Source organism: Dipteris shenzhenensis, chromosome 19, assembly GCF_047967505.1.
Source record: "Dipteris shenzhenensis isolate YYH24624 ecotype China chromosome 19, Dip_SZ_1.0, whole genome shotgun sequence".
NCBI classification, from domain to species: Eukaryota; Viridiplantae; Streptophyta; class Polypodiopsida; order Gleicheniales; family Dipteridaceae; genus Dipteris; species Dipteris shenzhenensis.
The window spans coordinates 39,744,829-39,768,872 of NC_141614.1; the positions used below are offsets into that span (position 1 = coordinate 39,744,829).

At 44.6% G+C, this 24,044-nt stretch overlaps 1 protein-coding gene across 1 annotated transcript in view; it reads left to right on the top strand.

Annotated features, from left to right (window-relative positions):
• The first annotated feature begins 20,038 nt into the window (after positions 1-20,038).
• LOC147890459 (uncharacterized) overlaps positions 20,039-24,044 on the top strand; it is a 217,565-nt gene continuing 213,559 nt past the window's right edge. The window contains exon 1 of the mRNA XM_087390295.1: positions 20,039-20,656. Within this exon, the coding sequence (XP_087246421.1) occupies positions 20,039-20,656 (618 nt within the window). The remainder of the gene's footprint in view (positions 20,657-24,044) is intronic.

The window sequence follows — 24,044 nt, forward strand, 5'->3', positions numbered from 1 at the left end:
CTCAGCTGTAAACCATCAACTGCTGACTTTCCGGTCTTTTCAAAAACCATTGTTTTGAATATTCTACCTCTTAGACAGCACTAGAATCTATGTAAAAGGCCCGCTGTTGTGCAGCCTTGATCATGTAAGGTATCAGTTATCCGAACTTCGTCACCAAATTGTTCAGGATATAGAACTGTAAAAAACTCACTTTTATGGGCAGCTTTGTAGGGAGGAGGCATCTGGATATCAGCAGATTTCCAACTTTTTTCTGAGAACCTGTCTTGATGAGATTCTTAAATAATAAGAAATTATTTTGAGTGCACAAACCTTGAATCCGTTGGAGAAAGAGATTTGAGTAGGTACATCAGTGTCCACAAGATTGATGGGAGTGATGGAGTATAACCATCCATAAAAGAGTGCTCTTGAATACGACCACTCTCCAAGAGTGAAAATCGGAATACTTGCTCAGCTATGGACATAAGTTATAGTGAAACTTAAAATTGGAATATGTGCTTCCCAATTCATCTGGCTTTTTCACATATGCATGTGGCATATCTTTCAATGTTTGATTGACATGTTTTGCGAGACCATTTGCCTGTGGATAATCAGGTGTGCTCCTATTCAACTTTTACTAAGTTAGGCAGGATAGCCTGCCTGAAGTGTCTATTTAACTTGTTATCCTGCGTATTAATAATATCGGTGTTCTTCCATATAGGTTAAGATAACTTTGACAAACAATCTTGCCAATTCAAGCATTTTTACATCTTCCCTGGCTGTAATAAAAGGACCCATCGTAGTCAATCTTTCAATTATTTACCCACAGTCATGACTTATGTGTACTACTTAAATCATTACTTAAGTACATAGAGATAGGGACGCTTGGTTCATGATTGTTTGTAAATCCTAGTTTTTGAGCCTACCAAATGTTTGAAAATTTCATGATTGATTTTATGTAATGAGATGTTTTATATTGGAGGATTGGTAAAAGGTAAGAGATCTATGTAGAAAGCTCAATAGGTGAGTTTAGCTTTTAGATGCTTTCAATGGAAAGAATAGATTTAGAGCAAGCATCCAATATTTGAGCCTTTAAAGAGAGATATATAAAAGTCTCTTGTATGCACTATTCAATTGAAAGGTTCGGTGAAATTCAATCTTGGGTGTCTTTGTTAGCACTGCCTTGCAAGGGAAGTGCTCTATTGAGAGTTTTGCAAAAGAGTGTCCTCCCAATAGTTTTTGGACACCTCATGCCTTGGTTAACTACTTTCTATTCTAGGCTCTCTCTCTCCTCCCCCCTCTCTCTCTCCCTCCCTTTCTCCACTAGGAAGAAAACGTGAAGATGGGGTTGTGACATGCATGCTTTTTATCGCATGCCATGAATTCATGGCCACACGATCATGAACTTCCATGCACGCTTGTAGTTTGCCCCTCCTCTTTATTGTCCCTTTCGCAACATGGCATTGATTCACGAACACATGGTCTTGGGCCCTCCTAGCTTGAAGGTTCACGACCATACGGTCACGAGCCTCAGGAACACATGGTTGTGAGCCCTCTCCTTTGGCAACAACTTGTAGGTTTATAATAGCGTGGTCATAAGCCATCACCTTTTGGAACTTACAACTACATGCTCATGAGTTCCTCCCATCAAAGACAACTCATGCGTTCATGAGTGTAGCTCTCACTTGTGGAAACATGCCATGGGCTCTCTAGATAAATCTATTGTCCTACCTCTTCTCCACCATAAGCATTTTTTTGATGTATTATTCTAATGTATCTCTCATAGAAAGCTGCAACTTTTTTAAAATTTAAAAATAAAGCATTATCTTCAAAGAAACATTGACATTCATAACATGCAAGAAACAATCTTTTGACACACAATAGTTTCTCTCCTTTGTTGACCTCTACAATGGTAATGCTGTTAAGCTACCTTGTTTCCTTGATGTTTGGTTTTCTTGGCCTAATGTCATAAATGATGGTGTTAGAAAACACTCCCATGCGTACCCCTCTTCGCTTCACCACCAAAATTAATGTCTTGTTGATAGAATTTATCTCTTGCATAATTCTAACCATTCACACTAAGCAAGGAGTTTGGTGCCATGTTTGTGAAATAAAATAATACTATTTGATGTCCCATAATGATAATTGCAGACTCTAACTATTTCAAACTTAAGGCATTCTTTCAAAGATGATTTACACAACCACTGTTTGTAGCTATTATGAAACACATCCATTTAACAAATACAACTTGAAAAACTCAACGCTTTATTCACTGGAACTTTTACTTTCCAAAGATTAGCCGTTGAATCCCTTTTGCTTCTTCATTGTAGGTGGCCAGGACCCGTTTCATGGCACTGGCTCTAATCTTGTCAGATTCTAGAGGTTGGTCGTGAGGAGGCTAGTTGTCATGCATTGTGCGTCACATCACCACCACCTCTCTCTCTCTCTCTTAGTAGAGCATTGATGCCCCATTTGTCCCATTTCGAGGCAAAATGAATTCAACCCGATCATTCGGGAGGATCTCTTACAATTACACACATTCAGAACTTGGTTGGCACAGATAGAGCTACCTGTGAAGCTCAATTTCTATCGGGACCACTGCTTGCACATTTCTCAGGAGGGTTTTATTATCCCACCAGGATACATCCAGATCCACCTACCACACTTATCAAGATTGCCATTGGACAGTTTCGTGTGTCATCGAACTGACTCCGTATCAAGAGTGGGCGAGTAGATGGGATCCCTAGAGAGAGTTATATCTGCACATTATGTGATTAGCACGAGGTGGAATCAGAGGAGCACTTCATCTTTCATTGCCCAGCCTAGTATGAGATTCGTGGACGATACCACTGCCTTTTCAAAGACGGATTCGAGGGCCTCTCCAGACTCCTCTCATACCCAGATCAGAGATGCTTGGCCGCTTTCATTCACAAGGCGATCCGACATAGAGAGCATCTCATCAGATAACAGAGACAACAATGTCTCATTAGATAATTGTCTTTCGGAAGCATAGATAGACTCGTCTGTGTGAGTACACTAGGAGAGATAGACTCGTCTTTTGTGAGAACATCAGGAGAGAGATGGGAGGTGCAACACAGGATGGCCCTCAACAACAAACACAATCAAGGGTCCAGCAACAACCATAGGCTAGGGACCAAAGATAGCAGCAAAGGCCCCGTTATAAGGGAGGGGTTTGGTAGAACCCCAACGAGAGAGAGAGAGAAAGAAAGAAAGAAAGAAATTTTATTAAAGGTCCACGGAAGGCCATACATGGCCTATGGGACACAAAATCATCCGAAAGGGAAATACATCATCAACGATGCGCCAACTAGGTGGCCTCATCGTAATACAGCTAAGATGCCAAAAATGGCTACAAAAATCTTAGATACAAAATGAAATGAAATAGAGTACCAAAAATCCATCGACCATGCCTCCTGCCATGAGTGTGAAGATCTGGGCAAGTGTCAAGTGGGCTACTGGCAGTGCCAAGTCTCCATGGAGCAATCTCCTCCGAAAATCTGCCATCATCCTTAGTCGTCTAGAAATAAAGCAACGGGTACGGCCTCTGTGTAAAATCATCCTGCGGTGCTGTCGGATCATGTCATATGTACATCCTCGGGGTGGAACCATCGGTGCTCTCTGGCAAGATGGGCTATCTAGAGAGAGAGAGAGAGAGAGAGAGAGAGAAGCAAAGAGGAGAGGCTGAGTGTTGTAGGAGTGTTCAGATGGAGTGGTGTCATGTGCATCATACTACTAAGGCATAGGTGCAGGATGTGGTTAGATTAGCAAGAGAGAGAGGCTTAGACTCACAAGAGTGATTCCCAAGGCACTACACAAAGCCAAGTGCACCTCGATTCAACTAAGACTTTTATCAAGGGTACCCCTTAGCTAGATGCTCCTAAAGAGGGATGCAATGCTAAGGAGGGATGTGATGAGAGCACAAATGGCGAGAGGGAATCGGTTTAGACTTGTAGATGTGATGATGAGGATGATAGTAGGTCAGATGGAAAGGGAAATGCCTTCTTTTGCAATGTCTCTTCCATTTTCCCAAACCCACCGTAGGACCCCACACCACTACATGCTTAAACTGGGGTTACTTATGGCCATAAACATCAGGTGCAAGAGGTGGCCCCTGAGCCACAAAGATCTATTAGACTCAATCCCCATCCATGAGGATTGCCTTTTAGAATGTTCACAAATGAGGCTACGCTCATTTTTGCCAAGGGAGGAGCATCATCAAACAAGAGCTTCACAGAGGTTTGATGGATAGGGACAATTCCTATAGGACCACCATCTTTTCGAGTCTCATATAGCGAGGTGCGAGAGGATTTTTTTATGATAGAGTAGGACCTTCTAAACTCCCATAACAGCAGAGGGAGCATGGTAGGGGGAAGTGATTTGGATAAAGCTTAGGACATGTATTCGTTGGGACTTCATTGGCTATATCTTGAGGTATTTGGGATTTGGGGATGCCTTTGTAGGTATGGTGGAGATGATGTTTGGTAATGCTTCTTTCAATTGTATTGTTCATGTATTTTAGTTCTTTGCAAGGTAGGAGCACTACTTATGCTCCTTATATCCTTTCAATGTTCATCTCACGAAACTTTATTTTTGTACTCAAAATTATATTGACCTCCTAAGCCTAAACTCCCCTAAGTCCTCTTCCTACACCTCCTTGACCCTATGTGTCATTGCCATCATTATCACAAGCACATCTTGGAGTCTTGTATGAGCTAGAGCAACATCTGACGTCTTTACTCTCCTCCATTAATCACACACGAGGCACAAGGTTGATTATGCAAAGAGCAAGTCCATTCTTGTGTTGTAGGCTTGCAATTGTATGTTGGTTCCTCATGGTTATATTATTGAGAGGTGTAGCAATCACTATCACTTTCAAACCCCAAACTTCAGCAACATTCAACAACTACTACTTTTGCAAAGCATGGGCCAAGAAGGGGGGATAATAATTGTAGATGGGGAAACTTGTATCTCTATTGAATCATGTCCAAAAATTCATAATGTCACCCTATTATGACCCTACCATTTGTAGTAGATAAATCTAATGTCACGAGCCTTGTTGAACAATAGTGCATATCTTTGCTATATTAGTGGCGCTATTCTTTGTCTAGAATTAGGTGTGATCTCTCTACGCGTGTGAACTTCAAAAACCTTGTTGAGAGTTCACGCTCAACATCATGTGATCACGTGTGCATAGCACCATCATGTGATCATATGTGCATAGCACTAACCTTATAGAGTACTATAAAGGAAAGGGTTAGATCCCCTAACCCTAACCCTAAATGGGTTTGTATATATTCTATTTTTTCAACTAAATCTAGTGTGTAGAACTAGTCATTTGTGGTGTGCTCTCTAGCTGTGCCCTCTCTCCTCATCTCCACTCTTCTCCTCTCCCCTCTTCATATTTTGTCAAACCTCCCCTGTGATTGATGAAGCTACTTTTCACTACGAACACACTATATCCAATCCAAATTCCCATCAACCTTTTTCCATCTGCCAAGTTAATATACAACATCACATTTAGGAGCTTATCTCAATTGAGGACGATTGCAATTTGGAACACTTTCATAAATCTGGACATCAAATACCTTAAATTGCAAGTTGGAAGGCGAGAGAGAAAAAGTTTCACTTTGATTCTAAGAAGCCTATTCGTGCCATTTGATAACCATTCATTCATGGAAGGATGGCAAACTGTAAAATTTTGCTTTTGGAAAAAGGTTTCTACAAAGATTGTCCGGATTGCTTGTTGGAGCATAGGAAGATTGTGGCCAAAGGTGCACCTAAGAAAGATCTTACCTAACGGTTGATGGAGAGTTGGATTGGAACTTATTCAAATCCTAGTTCTCTCTCTCTCTCTCTCTCTCTCTCTCTCTATCTATATATATATATATATATATATATATATATATATATATGTCGCTTGCTTGCTCGCTTATAGGTTGCAAGGATGCAATCTCGATAGCCTTGCACAGTGATTTAGATTCAATCTCGATTTCAATTCTTAGCAGCCTTTGGATTTGTTAGATTATATCTACTAAGACTTCCTCCGGGTCTTTTTGGCTTGCTAAATATGTACATTACCATAGTAGTCTGTATTTATTGTGAGATTTGTGAGTTGTGACACAAGAAAGTTGTTGGCATGCAAGAGGAAGATGTAGAATAGGCCGAGGTGGGAGAAGTAATAAGAGGGGGGAGGCAACCATTTCCAAAGATGGCCACAACAATGTGCAGATCCCCTACTAGTAGATAATAATGAAGGTTCATGGAGTAGTTGCAAATATATATCAATCCATGATAATTTGGATTCTGCAACTTGGAATTTCCAACATGTGTTGGAACATTGGAACCATCCATCGATTTGTTTTGTAGCTTCTCATGTTCGATTATTGCAAGATAATGGATAGTGGATTAGACATTGCCCCTGTCACTCTCTAAGAAACCAAAAAAATTAAAGCACAAAAAACTTACAATGCATGGGAGACTGAGTTGGTGTTTTAGATTTCAAAGGTCCTCACACCCACACAACTTATGCATCAATACAGGCTCATGCATGTTTCAAGTTTCAAATTAGGATTTGCAACAAATGCCAATCTAGTTTGCAGAATATGCTTTTCTTTTATTTTTGTTCCTCTTCCTTGTAGTTGCATGCACACTCCAACTTGTCTCTCCCCACCCAATGAAGATTGCAAAACAATTATGTCATCCACAACCATCGGTATCAAGTTGCAACATTCCATAACCAATTGCACTTAGAATTTGGCAAGTATAAACAAAAACACATGGAAGACGAGAAATGAAATGATAGTCCACAGCAAACACAAGTCCCCCCATCCTCCTCCCAATTTTGTGTCAGCAAGCTCTTTCTGCAATCGACAACCCAAATCAAAAAAGAAATGGAGTTGTTCTTGTTGCAACCCCTTTTCTAAATAATGCCCACTTTCTTTGTGCTCTTTTGCTTTACTTAGTCAATCAATCGACTTTGATAACCTGCAACAACGCAAGAGTGCAAGCCCACCCATGCTTAACTTCCTTTTAGGGCATACACAAGCAAACATCACAACTATTTTTCCTTTGGTGGCAATGCTAGCATTGACCAACTAAGAATATTACACATTCGAAAAGGCTTTTTATATCCACCATGTAGTTTCAAACTGTAGATTATTGGAGTTTGGCCATCTTTACCTACTAGTATTGCCATGCTAGTCTTACATTACTTTCACTTGCTTAATGAGCCACCATAAACAATTCGAGTGATGGTAGCATTGAAATCCTAGTTCTAGGCTAGCTTAATGGCCCGCGGCCCTAATTGGTTGGAAGTATGGTTGTAATTTTGGTGTCACATGACCCGAATGCTATAGATATTTCAGTGTATTCATTTGGGTTGACCAATTTGTGAATGTATCCAAGAAAGTACATGATATTATTTCTGAAAACCTACCTACTTAGGTGTGCAAAGGGGAGTGGTACTCTAGATAGCTTTAGAAGTGAGGATGTTGAGAGGATTGTTTTTTTTTTTTTAAAAGTGAAAAAGTGATATATTCCATTCAAAACGAATCATACAACAGGTGGGAGAGAAAGTACTCTATCCCTAGCCTCAACAATGTGGCTAAAAAGCCATGGAGGTGGTCTAAAATGCCACGACATCCCAAAAGGGGTCAAATGAAAAAATAATGAGCAGTCCCATGTCCTCATGAAGGATAAAAGTCTCCCACGAGCTTGCAAAGAGGTGCCTGTACACCGCTCCCACTGACTTCTGAGAGTGAAGATAATCTCCGCCCAGATGGAAGCAAGAGGTTTAGCCTCCGTGCATAAATGGCCTCCAAGGACAAAAGAACATCGCGAACACCATATCCGCCATAGGGTAATACTAGAAATCACCTCCCAGGCTGACCCTGCAGGTGAAGTAGGCCTGGAATCCTGAGCTGGTACTGGTACCAAAAGTAAGTCCTATGGCTCCATGATGCTAACATCTGTGGGACCCCGTCTCTTGCGATACTGCATGGAGAAACCGTGGTCTCCTGGCTCTGACTCATAGAGGGCAAAGGCTCCAAATCCTCTCCCCCATAGGGCAGCGCCCCATGTCATCAGAAAGGACTCAGATGTAACATATGAGAACATCCTGAATATACTTGTCCAAATTACTCTAGAGTTGGGGCAGCTCCATAAACAATGCTTACTAGATTCCTCTGCCAGCTGACAACGCATACACAAGGAGGGTCTACCCATCTGCTGAAGCCAAGTACCCACAGGTATACCCCTATGAATAGTGAGCCAAAGAAAGTAGGAGACTTTCCTAGCTCTACTGATGCCCCAAAAGTGAGTCCAGTAGCTTAGCAAGAGCTCTGCAGTAAGTCCCTATGCGTGCTAATGCTGTGAGGCAGATGGTAGATGATGAGAGTCTCTCTGTTGAAGCCTGTAACCTGCCCTTGTCGAGTACTGGAAAAAAAAAAGAGGACGAGCACCTGCCATCGGAGCAAGCCACGCCCACTCACCTGGATCCAAGTCAAGCTCCGCAAGAGGTCGACCTTGAAAGATCCAAAGTCTCCATCTAGGATCCTCTGCAATGGTCAACCTGGAAGGACCTATGGCCCATTCCTTACCAAGGCAACCAATGACCCTGACTCTCTGCCAAAGGAGCTCCTATCGATCCAGGGGCTGAGTGGGATACAATCTGCCAAAGGAGCTCCTGTCGATCCAGGGGCTGTCCAGGAGATCCTGTCCCTGTCCAGGGGCTGAGTGGGACACAATCTGTGAGAGCAGTCCATCTCAAAATAAGTAAACGGTGCCGGTCCTAAATGAACTCCAATGCATAGCCCAGCCTCACTAAAACAACCCGACCAAGTAGAGATGGGATGAACATAGGCTGAATCTGTAAGCATATCCCTCCACCCTTGAGGAATAGCTCTCATGATCAGTCATCTAGTGGCAGCAATCTGTCCAAGTGGCCCGTGTTTATCTCTGATCTCCTCCTCTGACATCTCCACACCTCCCTTGAACCAATCTCCGACTGTCACAACCCCCTGAGCATGCCATCGAGCCAAGGGAGTCCTAAGTTCTGTACTAGGGGAAGATCCCTAATACCGAACCAGGGGGTTATGATATAGTGGCTGTCAGGCAATTTCCTCTTTGGAGGAGGGAACTGCTCTGATGAGGTGTTGTCGGAAAAGATCCCATATCTGAATAATCCTTTTCACAAGTGGTGAGGAAGGCTGAGAATGATGGTCCGTCAGGAAGATCCAAATGACTCTACCTGCCCACTGGCCTGCTGCTCTGGGGGTGCATTGGTGAATCCCATACAGTAGGAACTGCTTCCATGGCTAATCTCCTGGAGTCAAACCTCTAACAAGAAGTTTGACTAAAAGGGCTCTGCTCTGCAACTCAGGATCAAGAACTCCAAGTCCTCCTTGCGAGGCGGGTAAAGTGATAGTATCCCATGAAACCCTAGCCCACCAACCCTGGCCCTAGTGTCCGCAGAACCATCACCACCACTCCATAGGAAGTTCTGTAGCAATCTCCTCACCTGACGGATCGAGTCAGCATGAAAGCACCAACATGACGCAACGTACCACATAGTCGCTAATAGAACCTGGTTGAGTACCAGCGCTCTTCCGGCCAAAGAAAGTCTAGCCGTGCTCCAGTAGGCTAGCTTTCTCCGGATGCTCTCAAGAACTGGGGCAAACTGTTGCGTCGGGGACACCTCAATGCCAACCTAAAAGCCTAGATATCTCGTGGAGGTGCCTCTAGGAATCCATACAAAGCCTCTATCTCCTCCCCATGTTGAGGTATCCTACTGAGCTCCTGTCCAGATGCCTTTTGATTTGTTCCAATTGACAAGTCCTCCTGAGGCTAGGCAGAACTTGTCAATTGAATCCGCAGTAGTAGCAAGACTAAATGCATCTCCTCTGACTGTCAGTGCCGTGTCGTCAACAAACTCAGTGTCTAGAAGCTCCTTCTCCTGCGGGATAGGCAGATGGAGGCCCAAAGTGCCATGATTGGTAGCCTGAATAAAGTATCCCATAGCCTCCACTACGAAAAGGAAAAGGTAAGGTGCAAGCGGGCATCCCTGTCGTACCGATCTGGATAGCTGAAAAGCCAGTCCTGTGCCTCCACAGACCACCATCCTGCTAGAAGAGTGGGAGTAAAGTGAGGAGACCCAAGAAATCCATCTATCACTGAAGCCTAGCCTCCTCATAGTGCCCTTCAAGAAACCCCAGTCCACCCTATCATAAGCTTTCTCAAAATCGAGGAGAAGAACTGCAATCTCTTGCTGACTCTCCTTCACCCAGTGAGTGGCCTCCCAAAAAGTGAAGATGTTATCCAAGATACTCCGATCAAATCCTGTCTGAGTAGCTCTGATGATATCTGGCAGCATAGGCTTTAGGCGAAGAGCCAAGGTCTTCGCTAGGATCTTGTAGGTTGTCCATAAAAGTGTAATGGGTCTCCAATTACGAAGGACTGTCTTGTCTCCCCCTTTCGGGATGAGACAAATCAAACCTGTGCATAATGTCTCGCCCAAAGATCCTCTATCAAGAGCCTCTGAAAAGGCTGAGAGTAGATGAGGCCCAACCGTATCCCAAAGAGCTCTAAAAAGAAGTGGCAACAAACCGTCCTCCCGTGGGCATCTGTCTCTGGGCAGCTCATGTAATGCATCCGTGATCTCCAAGAGTGATAGTGGGCTATCCAAAACATGACTCATCCTGTCTGAGACCATGAGGGGTACATGGCTCCAAATCTCCTCTCTTAATCTGATCATCTCCTCGGTGACTGGATCGGCGGTGTAAAGAGTGGAGTAAAAATCAAAAGTGATCTCAACAAGATGGTGAGGGTCCGTCTGAAGAGACCCGGCCTCATCCACAAGTCTACGAAGACTGTCCGAAGAGTATCTCTAACCCACTGCCCTGAAGAATTCTCTAGAACACCTATCCCCCTTCTGAATCCAGAAAGTCTGCTGAGAGTAAAACCTGAACTGGGCCCTCCTGCCTTGAATCTCCTCTAGGCTCTCTCGAGCCTCCGAAAGCTGCCCTCTGATGAAAAGAGAATGAGGAAAACTCTGAATCAATCTCTGAAGTCTGGATACCTCCGCTCTTGCATTCCGATCTCTGATTCTGAGCTTTTCCTTCTCCTCTTTTGCCCTCAACTGGCAGGCCATGCTAACTCTAGCCAAAGCCCATCTACCCACAATAACCAGCCCTGATCCACAGGAGTGTCCACTGACAACCAAGTCTCTCTCAACCGTTCCACGAACTCCGTATCCTGAAAAACAAAGTCCGGAACTTTGACAGAGCCTGTGCTCTCCAATCGAGAGGTAGGAAGAATCTGTAATAGGACTGGAGCATGGTCAGATAAAACATAACCTCGGCGAATCCCAATCTGTCCTCCTCTGGCTTGACCCCAATGGCCAATATAAAACCTGTCAAGTCTGACCACAGAAAGAGAGCCATGGAAAACCCCGGACCAAGAGAACTGAAGACTGTCTGCATATTGACGAAAGTCGTCCAATCGAGCAGCATCATGAAGTCCAGCATGCAAAACAAAACTATCCCACGCCACTCTCTCCCTATCGAAAAGGCCACCCTCTGTCTAACCTGACTTGTCTTTAGCGAATTCAACCATGTTGAAGTCACCTCCAACAATCCAAGTGTCTACCTAAGGAAGGGACTCTCTAAGCTATCTCCAAAAAGCACGTCTGTGAGCTGGATCCGTGGGAGCATACACATTAAGAACACCAACTGCTGTGTTCTCAATATGAAGAATAACATAGCATGCTCTGCTCTCCACTAGTGTACCCTCTTGGGTGATCTCTGAGGCCCACCTAGCTGAAACTGAAATGCAAACTCCTCCCCTCGTGCCATCTGCTGGGCTCCAATAAGTCCAGCTCTATCCTCTGAGTAAGGATCTGCATCTGTCAATCCTGTCCTCGGAGAGCTTATGCTCCTGGATAAGCACAATGTCTGGAGGGGACCCTGAGGAAATAAACCGAAGGGAGTCCCTAAGCAACTGCAATCTAGGAGCTCCCAATCTACGACCATCCGCATCTGAGGTAAATCTGCGGCTGTTCAGTCCTCTCACATTCCAAGAAATGATGGACAACCTAGACATCGGATGGAAGTGAGGGTGTGCTAGTGGCAACGGCATAAAACTCTCTCTGACGGCACAATCCAAAGTCGATCTTTGATCAAACTCCAAATCTGTCCCAACTCATGTAAAATGGCTCCATCCTAGGGAACAGTACTCTGGCGCAAACCAAGGAGCTGAAAGTCAAACCAACTAGCACTCCTGGGCAAATCAAAGTCTCCCTGAATCTCAAAGAACAAAAATAGAAAGGCCCTGCCACCGAAGCTAGGTCGAAGAGTCCTAAGGCAAGAATGAATCTGCGAGCTGACAAAATAGTGAACCGATGAAAACTGAGTCATGCTCATAAGCTGTCTAGCAATCTCACTATCAAGTAACTCAGCTGACCAGCTTTCGCTCCCCCGAGATCGAAAGCTACCAGCGGAGAAATGAAGAACATGCCCCTCTCTAAAGAGAGTAGATGATCCCAAGTACTCCTCTACCTCCTCTGACCGTCAGCAAAACACCGGTAGAAGTTCCAATCAAGTGAGGGAGTCTGTGATAACCCCTCGAGCCAAAAAGGGCCAAAACTCAACGAGCAGATCTCTGTCAACCATCCTGGGGTCAGGTCTAGGAGTCTGAAGAGCTGAAAAGGGCTGAGCCATCCTGACTATGCTCCTGGAATAGGTGAGAGGGAGAGGAAGAATCTGCGATGAGGTGCCTATCCACATGGGTGACTGAAACTCTCGCTCGATCTCATCTGCTAGGATCTCCCAATCCTCATGCCTGTCTGGGTACTGAGCAAAATCTGTGACCGCACTCACAAAAGATCTGGATACACTAGGAGTGAAAAGCTGCGAGGACGAGGCTGTGCTGCGAGAGGTGTCCAAAAAGACGCTCTGCATAGCAACAAAGGAAGGTACTGTGCGACGGGGCTGTGAAAGGGGTCTCGAGGGAACCTCGTACAAGCGCATGAGATCCTGGGACGGGCTCTGACTCTGACCTGTGTCATAAAATATCACTCTCTTGACGGGCTGCTGGGGAGAGGCATCCATCACCGTAACTGCAGCCTGAGCAGTCTCTTGCTGAAAAACTGTCTCCGTAACCAATATTTGAACCTCCGGGGTAGTGGTGTCTAGAGTCATCAAATCCTGAACTACTGTCTCCTGCTTAGTGAGAAGACCTGCCTGTGGATGGTCCTCCGCATCTCCCCTTTCCGGGGTCTCCTGCACATGTAACTCGACACCCTGATCTACCGTCTCCTGCACAGTGTCAAGACCTGCCTGCGGATGGTCCTCTACAACTCCCCTTTTCGGGGTCACCTGCACAAGTGACTCAACTCCCTGAGCGACTGTCTCCTGCACTGTGTCAAGACCTGCCTGTGGATGGTCCTCTGCATCTCCCCTTTTCGGGGTCTCCTGCACATAAGTCTCAACTCTCTGCCATCTGTGAGCTCGTACCTGGGGCTGCTCGTGCTGCTGGCTCTCCCTCTGTCTCCGTCTCCTCCGAGCTCTCCGTGAAAGTTGTTCAACTGGAGGCACCTCCAGGTCCTCTGATTCGACTGGAGGCCCACCCAGAGGAGTCTCCTCTCGATCTGCTGAATGAGTCGAAGCAGGCTCAGAGACCCCTGGAGGCTAAACTGAAGGCTCTAGGTCTCTCGTAGGGTGAGAAGGATCCGGAGTCTCTGATCGAGGCCTACAACTAGGACAATCCCTAATAAAGTGACCTCTCTTCCGACAGAAAGACACTGATCAAGAAGCCCCTCGTACAAAACCCTCTTCTGCATCTGGACCCCATCTCCCGTGGAGTACGAAATCAAAGTAGGCCAAGGTCGAGGAGGGGGGAACTCTAAAGTGAGTCTAACCCTCGTAACACCTGTACCAGTAAGTGAGTGAGCATAGGAAAGTCTAGCGCCTGATGGGATGACTGTACCTGCCACGCTAGCCATATGCTCCACAACTCTGTGACAAGAGCTAACCTCATCAGGAAGTCTAGGGAAAAGCATCCAAAAAGAGACCTGACGCGGTCCCGGGGACGTAGTACTGAAGTGCTTCCGCTAAGGCCACAAATGGATGACTCTGCTCTGAAACTGAATCGGAGAGCTCATAAGTAGTCTTTGAGCCTGCTCTGCGGGCTAAAGGCCAAAAGAAAAGTACCCTCTGCCAAGCAATCGAAAAACTGTAAGTGAGACACCCAATGAGGCCATGCTGGTGTACACCCAATCACGTAACTGTTGGCCTCTACCGGGGAGAAAGCCAATGATGTGCGTCAAACGAAAACCCTCCTCCGCTACCTCAATCATCTGCACAATGTCAGGAGGAAAAGAAACTGTGACTTCGATCTCCTCAGGTTCGGTGATGGGAGTGGCATTAGTGTCCTCCATTGTCTCAGCTTACGCCGTCCTGAGGGGAGGAGCTATCTCTGTTGAAAATACCCAACAAGAACTCACAACCAACCACTAGAATCCCAAAAAACCCCCTGGTTAAAGAATGCTCCCAACTTTAGCCTGCGAGGAATGACAACAGACCGCTCAATGCAGAAACAAAAAACCTCCGCCAATGCCTGGAAGCAGCACAGGAACACATCTCCCCGGAACTCATGCAAAACTGTCCTGGAAGAGGGCCCTGAAGCCCAACCTGAGGTGCAAGGGAGGGGGCAGACGACAGCTACTGGCGGCCTAAAGGGCGACCTAGAAGGCAGCCAGAAGGGGCGACCTGAAGGGGGCAAGGGAGCTCGACCAGCAGGGTGCGACCTGCACAGCGGGCTGAAGGGGGGGGCGCAAGGAGAACAGTCTAAGGGGGGGCTCGACCACTAGGGCGCCCCTGCAGCAGCCAAACAGGCTGAGAGGAGGCACAATGCGAGCAGGCAAGGGGAGGCGATGCGCTGCAGGGAAGCCTGCACAGCCTAGGCAGTAGGGCGCTGCCACGGGGGCAGGTCGCAGCCAAGGGACAGGGTGCTGCCAGGGGTGGCTGATGGCGATGGACGAAGGCGGGGGGCAGTAGTAGAAGAAGCTCCTCCTACGACCAGTCAATGGACATTTTTTGAGAGGATTGTTCCTTTGACATTAAAAACCTAAAATTTTGTAAACATGAAATATATCAAATGATTCAAAATCCACACTTGTTCCTCAAATCATGAAATTTAGGCAAGATCAATATAAGTCTAATTGTGCCATATTGTTCCTCAAATAAGAACAATATGGCACAATTAGACTTATATTGATCTTGCCTAAATTTCATGATTTGAGGAACAAGTGTGGATTTTGAATCATTTGATATATTTCATGTTTTACAAAATTTTAGGTTTTTAATGGAAAGTTTGAAAGTGTTGCATTTGATAAAACATCGTCTCTTCAAATTTAGGTTTTTTTTGGAGACTTGCTAGGCAAAAAAGTTGATCCATTTTGTAAAATGACTTTGTTTTTGACAAGTTTTGGGAATCTTTTGACAAGATTTCTTTTAGATGCCATTTTGATGTGATGTTGCCGTTTCAAATATAACACTCTCCTATGGGTTGAATGCACTAAGAGGTTTGTGGAAAGAGGGAAAGGCTCATGGTAAAAGGTGAGAAGGTTTTGGTTTGAACCTCATTGTAGGCCTGGTAAGGCCTTGGAAAGCAGTGGGAGACTTGTTAGTGTGGAAGGGTTGGGATGGACTTAGAGGTGATGCTAGCCTATTTGAGAACATCGGGCAGTTGTGAAAGATTGTACATTGTTGGCTTTTCTAGATCCAGAAAGAACCAAAGCCATGCATAGAAAAGGTTTGAGGAGGTGGGAGCAATTATGGGATGCCAGAGTGGTGATTGGAAGTTTCCAGATGCTATTTGTGCCTCGTTTCAGCTCAAGTTAAGGGAGTTTGTTGTAATTTTTTATCTCTTGTGCTATCTTCCTACTAATTGGCCAACCAATCATGTGATTTTTCCTTATTAGAGAGAAAGCAATAGTTTCTTGGAGGTAAGGTCCTGTTGAAGAAAGCTTCAGCTTGAGTGGCATATAGATGCTTATTAGAAGATAGATTGATTGTGGCTATTATTAATGAGAAATGTGGCTTGCATCGGGGTCCATCCTAGTGGGGGTTCCATTGGAAGGATTGTAAGGTGGAGAAGGCAATATTTCTAATGTGGTTACTAGTTAGCTGTAGGTTGGCTAAGTGCTTTGAGGTCAATCCCCTTTGTCTCGTGTTGCAAAATGGTTTAGTCTGTTTGTCATTTGTTCGGGTTTTGACATTTTACGAGTAAAATTTTTTGCGAGTTTGCGAGTTTTTCAAGTATTTTAATGTGTGAATTTTATAGCTAGTGGCTAGTTATAATTCTTGCATATCACCATGCAAGTATACATAATAATAAAACCAGGCAATATATTTCATAAACATAACATCATAAATACCTTGGATCAATAGATCACCGTTAAGCTATAACGGCAAGCAAGCTTCATTGCATTCGTGGTTGAGCCAAGCATAAATAGTTGAAATAATAGCTCGCCGGCGAGCTATAAAGACAGGGTGCCAAACACTTTTTTTCTAGATGGCATTTTGGGGTTTCATCTAAAGGTATCCATGTTTGGAGTCGTTTTCAAGGTTTTTGGGCCTTCTGAGCTCAATTCTGGTGTCAAAGAGCTCAAATTGCGCATGTATCAAAAGTTTTGTTTCTTTCGAGGAATTTATACCCCTCTGGCAACATAGTTTAAGTTTTGTTTTGTTCCAAGGAATTTGTACCAATGGAGTGAAGTAATGATGGTCATCTATAGGTCAAATATTTGAACATCAGTAATTTCTAGTTTTGAGGGAGATGTGTTTGTTTGTATTGGGTCCTCTGCATGTAAGAATAAGTTGTACATAAAATAGTATTTTAAATTTCTCCCAATGCTAAATGCATAGTTATGCCTAAATTTTTCCATTAAAAAAAATCATTATGGTTGAGTCAAATCAATCCTTGTAGCTAGAGATCAAGGTGGTTTGTAAGAGTTTGTAGACCATATGATCTTTAATGACATGCCATGAGCTATAGGAAAAATTCAAAAAAAACTCACAAAACTCGCAAAAACTTACTTGCGCAAAATGCCAAGCCCCCATTTGTTTTGGGACTACCCATGGCATTTGGAGATGCTTTGAAGTAGCTGTGAGGCGGGCAAGTCTAATACTTTCTTTTTTTGCCTTTCCAAAGTGGCTAGCAACATTTTTAGGAGGTTTCTCCTCTATAGTTGCAGCTATTTGTCCTGACATGAGGGCATATGTGTTAGTGTCTATTTAAGGGTTTTAGAAATCACATAGAGCTTAGTGGTTGGGTTATTGTTTGATAAGTAGCATGTGTTTTGTCTTCAGTGAAAAGCTTGATATGTGACATGAGTGGGACTATCAAAGAGAGAGAATCCTTGGAACTATCCAATGCCGGTCGCTCTCTTATCCGATGATGCTCTTGGTTGATTAGCAGCATGGCCATGGGCAATATGTCCATCTTGTGAGTTGACCAATGCTTTTCTTAAAAAAGACTACAGGCGAGGAGCACTTTGCATGACCATAGATGGGAAGAGTGGGCCACAAGGAAAAGAATTGAAAGAATGGACTATATCAATCATGGGAAAAGGACCAATCCACAACTGGACTTTTGCATGGAAAAGCAAGGGATGAGAAGTTGCTCATCTCAAGTTGAAGAGGGCAGTTGATCATGGTTTATGAGCTTTGGGCTCATCTCATTTTCATTGTTCGCAAAGGACAGGAGTCCGTGTGTATGCTTGCAGTTGTGGCAACCTTGTTAAGAGTCTCGTTAAGGTTTAGAAGCCATTCTACTTTGGATTGACAATGTGACAATAAATAGCTCATTTCGATTCATATTGGTGCGTTGGATAGGCTTGTGTGTATGAGAAATAGACAAGCTCTTTCACAGACAGTGAAGGAATAATGTTGTCTGACTACGAACATATTTCTTGATGACTGTATGTGGAAACAGATTGTGATTGTTCGGATTGCACAGTTATGTGCATGCTGGATTTTGTACCCGTGAGTTTTGACGAAGAAGCTCGGAATTTTTATCTACTACAAGGTCATGGGAAGGGTGGTAAGAAGCCATAGTTTGTGTTTTGAGACAAAGCAATCGATCGTTCTCAAGGATAATCATCACATAAAATTCTAGAGTCTCATGAAGCAGTTGTTCGTGGTTTTTTTGCTGGCACTTCTCTCTGATAAAGCAGAGTGGGAGATCTGACGTGCATGATTCAGCTCATCTTGCTCACCTTGCTAAGTAGGGTGGCCAAGTCGGTAAGGGAAGCTTTGCGCGCTTCAGTGGTTCGGGGGTGATCTTAGGAGGATTTTTGATGCTGTGGGTGATTGTGGATGTTCATAATGGCTTAGCGAGTGTAGCAAGGTTCATTATGGAATCACCTATCTTGATTAGGTTGCTTGAGACAAGCTAAGGAGGTACAGTCATTACGCAGTTTGAGTTCAAGGTCGGGCAAATCGATCTGCTACAGGTTCGTAAGTTGGGGTGCTAGGAGTTCGTGGAGGCTCTTCAGGCCAACGCAGCAGTGAAAGCTCGTGGCTGTAGACAGTTTAGTTCGTGAAGCACAGGTATACAAGGAAGGTCATGAGCAGACAAAACATACTAAGGAGCACCCACGATTAAGAAATCATTTGGAAGCAATTAAGTTCATTTGCAAGGACTTATAGATATTCAAGAAGCGAATCGATAATCTGAAAATTAATCATTGTGGTGTGTTCATATTACAAGATAACCAGTTTCGGTGGCTTACTTGCTGGCTGTTCCATAGGTGATTGAAAAAATAGACAGTTGCTGCAAATCAAAGCATCAGAGCTCTTTGATGGTTGCGAAAGAACATTTTAGAAAGTAGAAGTGTATTAGCAGAGATTGGCACAAGGAATATCATGGTGGTTCCCCTCACGGTCCATGTTGGTAGCAACCATTGACCATGATATAAAGAGGAGAGAATTGAGCTACCAGATAGTCTCTCTTTGATATATTGAAGGTTTTTCAGCCATAGAGGGAAAGTACAAGGCCAAGGAAGATATTAATGTGAAAGTCCAAGGCCCTATCCAAGTTTCTCGAGGCATCGAGTCGGACTTTGGTAGCAAAGGTCCTATGTGATCCTAGAGGGGGTTCTTCTTACGGTTTCATGATTTCTTGGAGGTTGTGATTTCTATACATTTCAATGATCTTTGTATTTTTGAGAGTTATTGGTACATTGCATTTCCGGGGTGTTTCCGACTTTATTGCTCTGCAAGTCTCATCAGCGAGCGTCGGGTGACTCACCTATAAGAATGCGTGTCAAGGGTGGGTTTGCCGCCAATATGCTACTCCAAATAAAGGCAGTACCTATGATAGTAAATTCAACGTTTGGCAGGTGATTTTTTTGTGTGGCGTGTGATGTTGGCACTTTGAAATTTGAAGGGCAGTTCGATTTTGGAAACATGGACGACTGTATTGTTTGATTTGTAGTACATTCACGCAAGAAATGAGCAATCACTGAGCTTGAGCACAAGGTACCATCTTGCTGTATTGAATCACTGAGCTTGAGCATAAGGTGGTGTACTGTTTGATGTGTAGGAGATTCACGCAACCTGTGAACAAGAAATGAGCAACCACTGAGCTTGAGTTCAAGGTGCCATCTTGGTGTATTGTTTGATTTGTACGCAAGCAGAGCAAGGTGCAGGCTATCAAGACGCCCAATCGCAGAGAGAAGAGAAAGGCACTCTTGGCCATTCGGGCAAACGCGAAGCGTAATTGCGTATTCATTGCCACGTAACAGAGAGGCGCAGAGATGCAAAGAGAGTGAGAGACAAACACAGAGAACAAATTCGCCAGCGAGAAGCTAAAGACTACAGTGGAGTGCATTTTGCGACCAGATTGCCATCACTGCAAGAAGGTATGAGCAATCACTGCAAAGAAAGATCAGGGCAATCCCACTGTCAAGAAGCTTAGTGCCCGATCGGTGCAGAGGAAGGCACTCTCCAGCAACTTTGACAGCCAGACGGTCAGAGCTGCAATGGAGCACATTGCCACTGTAACCAGCTTGCATGGCTTGCATTTGTACCACCTCAGTAAAAGCTCTCGTCTGCCACCTCCTTGCGTATCCTCTTCGCGTTTCCTCCACATTACAGATCGAAGATCAACATTGCCGCTGCCACCTTTTCGGCCTTACCTCCCTTGGCAACCGCACAAGATCATAGGCTCCAGAGCTTGTCTTGACAATGTAGCAGCATCTCCCACAGCTCTTCACGACGACTTGGACGCTAAGTTGGAGTGCTTGGATTTGATTCAGCGAGGGGCTCTTGGTGATCACCCAGACGAACAAAGCCTGTGGAACGTGGCAGGATTGGATATAAAGCATCTTACAGCTGCAGCTTCTGGCGTGCGTGATCGTGGTGCTTATCCTCGAGTGATAAGTTTTTCTCCTAAAGTATTCATTCCTTTAACACGGGCATGCAGAGATGCTTGTGGATACTGTACGTTTGCTTTGGCTCCCCAATCCGGGCAGGCAATATTCATGGCAGTGGATGAAGTCTTACAGATTGCCAAGAAAGGAGCGGAAGTCGGGTGCACTGAGGCTCTTTTCACCTTAGGGGATAAGCCAGAGCTTCTCTACCCACGAGCAAAACAAGAGGTGAGTCCACAAGAATTGCCGTTTTGGCTTGTGTAATTCTAACTTGGTCGGTGAAGGCTTACATGATGGAGCTGCTCGTCGAGTCTATTCCATCTGAACAAGTCATTTGCAGGGAAACGATCGAACTAAGCTAATGAAGCGTGAGGAGGTAACAAAACAAAATTACGCGAGTAGGAAGACGTGATAGTAAGGACCGAACGCAAAACTGTAGGATTCATGTGGATCTGCATGTTCAGCATGGCGCAACGCATCAGAGGAATAGCAATATTCTTCTCTATTGCGAGGGGCAATGGGCTTGGCAACTTGGCGACGTTGGAATCAGCCATGCAACATGAGAGCATACCAGCCGCGGGGGTGCCATGTGTCAAGCCAGGGTTGGTGGGGTGTCAAGGCGGGCTTGTGGTGAAATTGGGCTGGTGGGGTGTCAAGGTGGGCTTGTGGTGAAATTGGGCTGAGGGCAAGTGTTAGAAACATGGTGAAGAGAGGAGAGAGAAGGTTGGAGTGTGAGGAAATGATGCTCAAATGAAGACATGAAAAAGGCTTTCATTCATTCATCAAGTATGACAAGATAAGTGAAGTACAAGCTTTATATATGCTACTCACTCACACACTAGCACCTAGTGCATATGGGATAAGTCCCATGATGACACGTGGCACTCACACATGACACACTCATAGACTAGTATTACATCACCTAGTACTACACACCAACACACTCTTTGGCTATGATATCTCCAACAACCCCCTTCAGAGCAAAGAGTGTGAGACCCAATACGCAAAGAGTAGACCGATTCCCCCTCCACCGCAATACTACAAAGAGCAAGTCCAACTATCCAACACCACCCATGTGATAGTGACTTCTCAGTCAGCTTGCGATGACTGGCAAGGGCTAACCATCACTCGTCACCCCCCCTTACTTTGAACTGGGTGGTCAATATCATCAAACCAAAGTAAAAGACAATACATTCATTTTTGGGGGACAACCCAGGAGAGTACCTCTTATTGACTCCAAATACATTCACTTAATAGGGACAACTCAAGGCTGAGAACCGCTATTGACACAACACAAGCACACATAGCATAGGGGCCTAGAAAGCCCAACCCTGGTCAAATGGATCCTCGTCCAAAACCTGCAAATATTGTTCTTGTTGGTCTTCCATTTGCTTGTGGAAGCAAATGCATGATCACCAGGAGAGGCAAGAGTGGCTTCCTTATTGCGACGGTCCTTCTCAATGAGGAGTGCCATCATATCATCAAACATGGTAGTGGCAAGACGAAGGACTTCAAGAGTGTGCTCAAATGCGAGAAATTCATGCATACTCTTCATAAGGACAGCCATCTTACATCATCAGGTACACTTTTCAAACTTGAGAGTTGTTGAACAAGAGGCTGAAACCGGGTTAGATGATCACTCAACTCATCACTCTCTTCCATTTTCAAATCATAAAACTTGAGCTTCAGAAAGACTCTAGAATTGGTGATCTTATTACGAAACAAGGTCTCGAGGTGACTCCAAATCTGCTTAGCAGTCAACTTGAAATCCACATGATGGATGAGAGAGTCGGCCAAGCAAAGACCAATGAGGGCAAATCCTCAACAACATCCCAAACTCCTTCATGCATAAGAAGCAGCTGCATTTTGGTTTGCCATGTGGGAAAACCTTTCCCCTTAAACTTCTCCACGAGGATAGAACTTGAATACAAGGAAGTCATGATTGAAGAGGACTTCGTGAAGGTGGGCAGCAAGCTAAGATGAAGAACCAGCAATCTCCTTGTGTCCAAAAGAACAGATATAAATGCCTAGAGATGCTCCAAATATGAACCCGAATCTGAGAGCAGCAAAGATATGCCTTGAAATTTGTAAAGCAGCTCAGCAGAATAGCTCCAAAGTACACCGAGGTGCTTCAGCAAGTGTGTGGTTGTACCAAAACGGAACAGCTGGTCTCTGAAGTGAAAGTCAGCTCCCCAGAACAGCTCCGAATGCTGTAGCTGTTATCTGATGCAGAAGACAGCTGATGTAGATGCGTTGAAGGCCCCAAAGCAGCTTGAAAATGCCTCTATTGAAGGTGGTTATGCAGCAGCAGCCTCAGAACAAGTCGTAAATAACCTCAAAACCTTGAATAGATGGTTGGCTCTGCTGCAGCAGCTTAGGAACCCTAAAAACGGTAATGAATAGCTTCAAAGGAGCCTTGGAAACCATGTGTGCAGGTGTGACCTTGCAGAAACTGCCGAGCAGCAAACAATAGTGCCACCTACTGCTCTAGAGGGACTCAAATGAAGGTGTCTAGCTATGAGGAAAGAGGCAGCAACAGAGGCAGGAAAGAATGAAAAGGTGGCTGGCTATTATGGAGGCCAAAACGGAACCTAATGACTGCAAGGAGGAGGCAGAATAGAGGCGGCTGAGAGGAGGGGGCAGAATAGACGAACTTAGGGTTAGGATGATGACGTGGCAGGGCGGATTAGGGCAGGAATGACCTGCTCTGATACCATGTTAGAAACATGGTGAAGAGAGAGAGAGAGAGAAGGTTAAGGTGTGAGGAAACGATGCTCAAATGAAGACATGAAAGAGGCTTTCATTCATTCATCAAGTATGACAAAATAAGTGAACTACAAGCCTTATATAGGCTACTCACTCACACACTAGCACCTACTGCGTATGGAATAAGTCCCATGATGACATGTGGCACTCACACATGACTCACAATCATAGACTAGTACTAGATCACCTAGAACTACACACCAACACTTCACACCAGCACACTCTTTGGCTATGATATCTCCAATACCATAGTACTTCTGTGTGAATTTCTTCCACTGTTGGGTTCGTTTTTGGCACTTGCATGGCCTGTATTGTTGAGACTTCTCAGGGTCCGTCTCAATCCCCTTGATGCATATCCACACAAATATGCCACGTTAAATGGACGCATATCCACACAAATGCCACTTAACTCTTTTTCTTTTGTGTGACTACCACAACCGACACCCATTCCGAATTCTCCACGGGAAAGATAAAGCCTGCAGAAGAGCTTATTTATCTCCTACTTAAGCACTTCTGCTTGTATCACCCTCAAGATTCTGAGTTTTTAAACACTGGTTTAGCATCCGGCTATAACTTGATTTCATCTTGCACCATTGTCACACTGCACATCTGCCAGTAATCAGTGACAAAGAGCTGAGGAAAGCCATTTAGCATATTTAGGTATTCCTCCTCCTTTAAAGCCTCCCAACTGTGGATTTGCATTTTCAGATATGCTGCTCTCCTCTCAGCTCTTTTATTGGCATCCTCTTCTTAAAGTGTCGTGACTGTATCCAGAGTCAAGCCAAACAGACTTGCAGTTAAAGTATGAGACTCCCCTGAGTCAGAATCATAGTCATCATACTGTGATGAA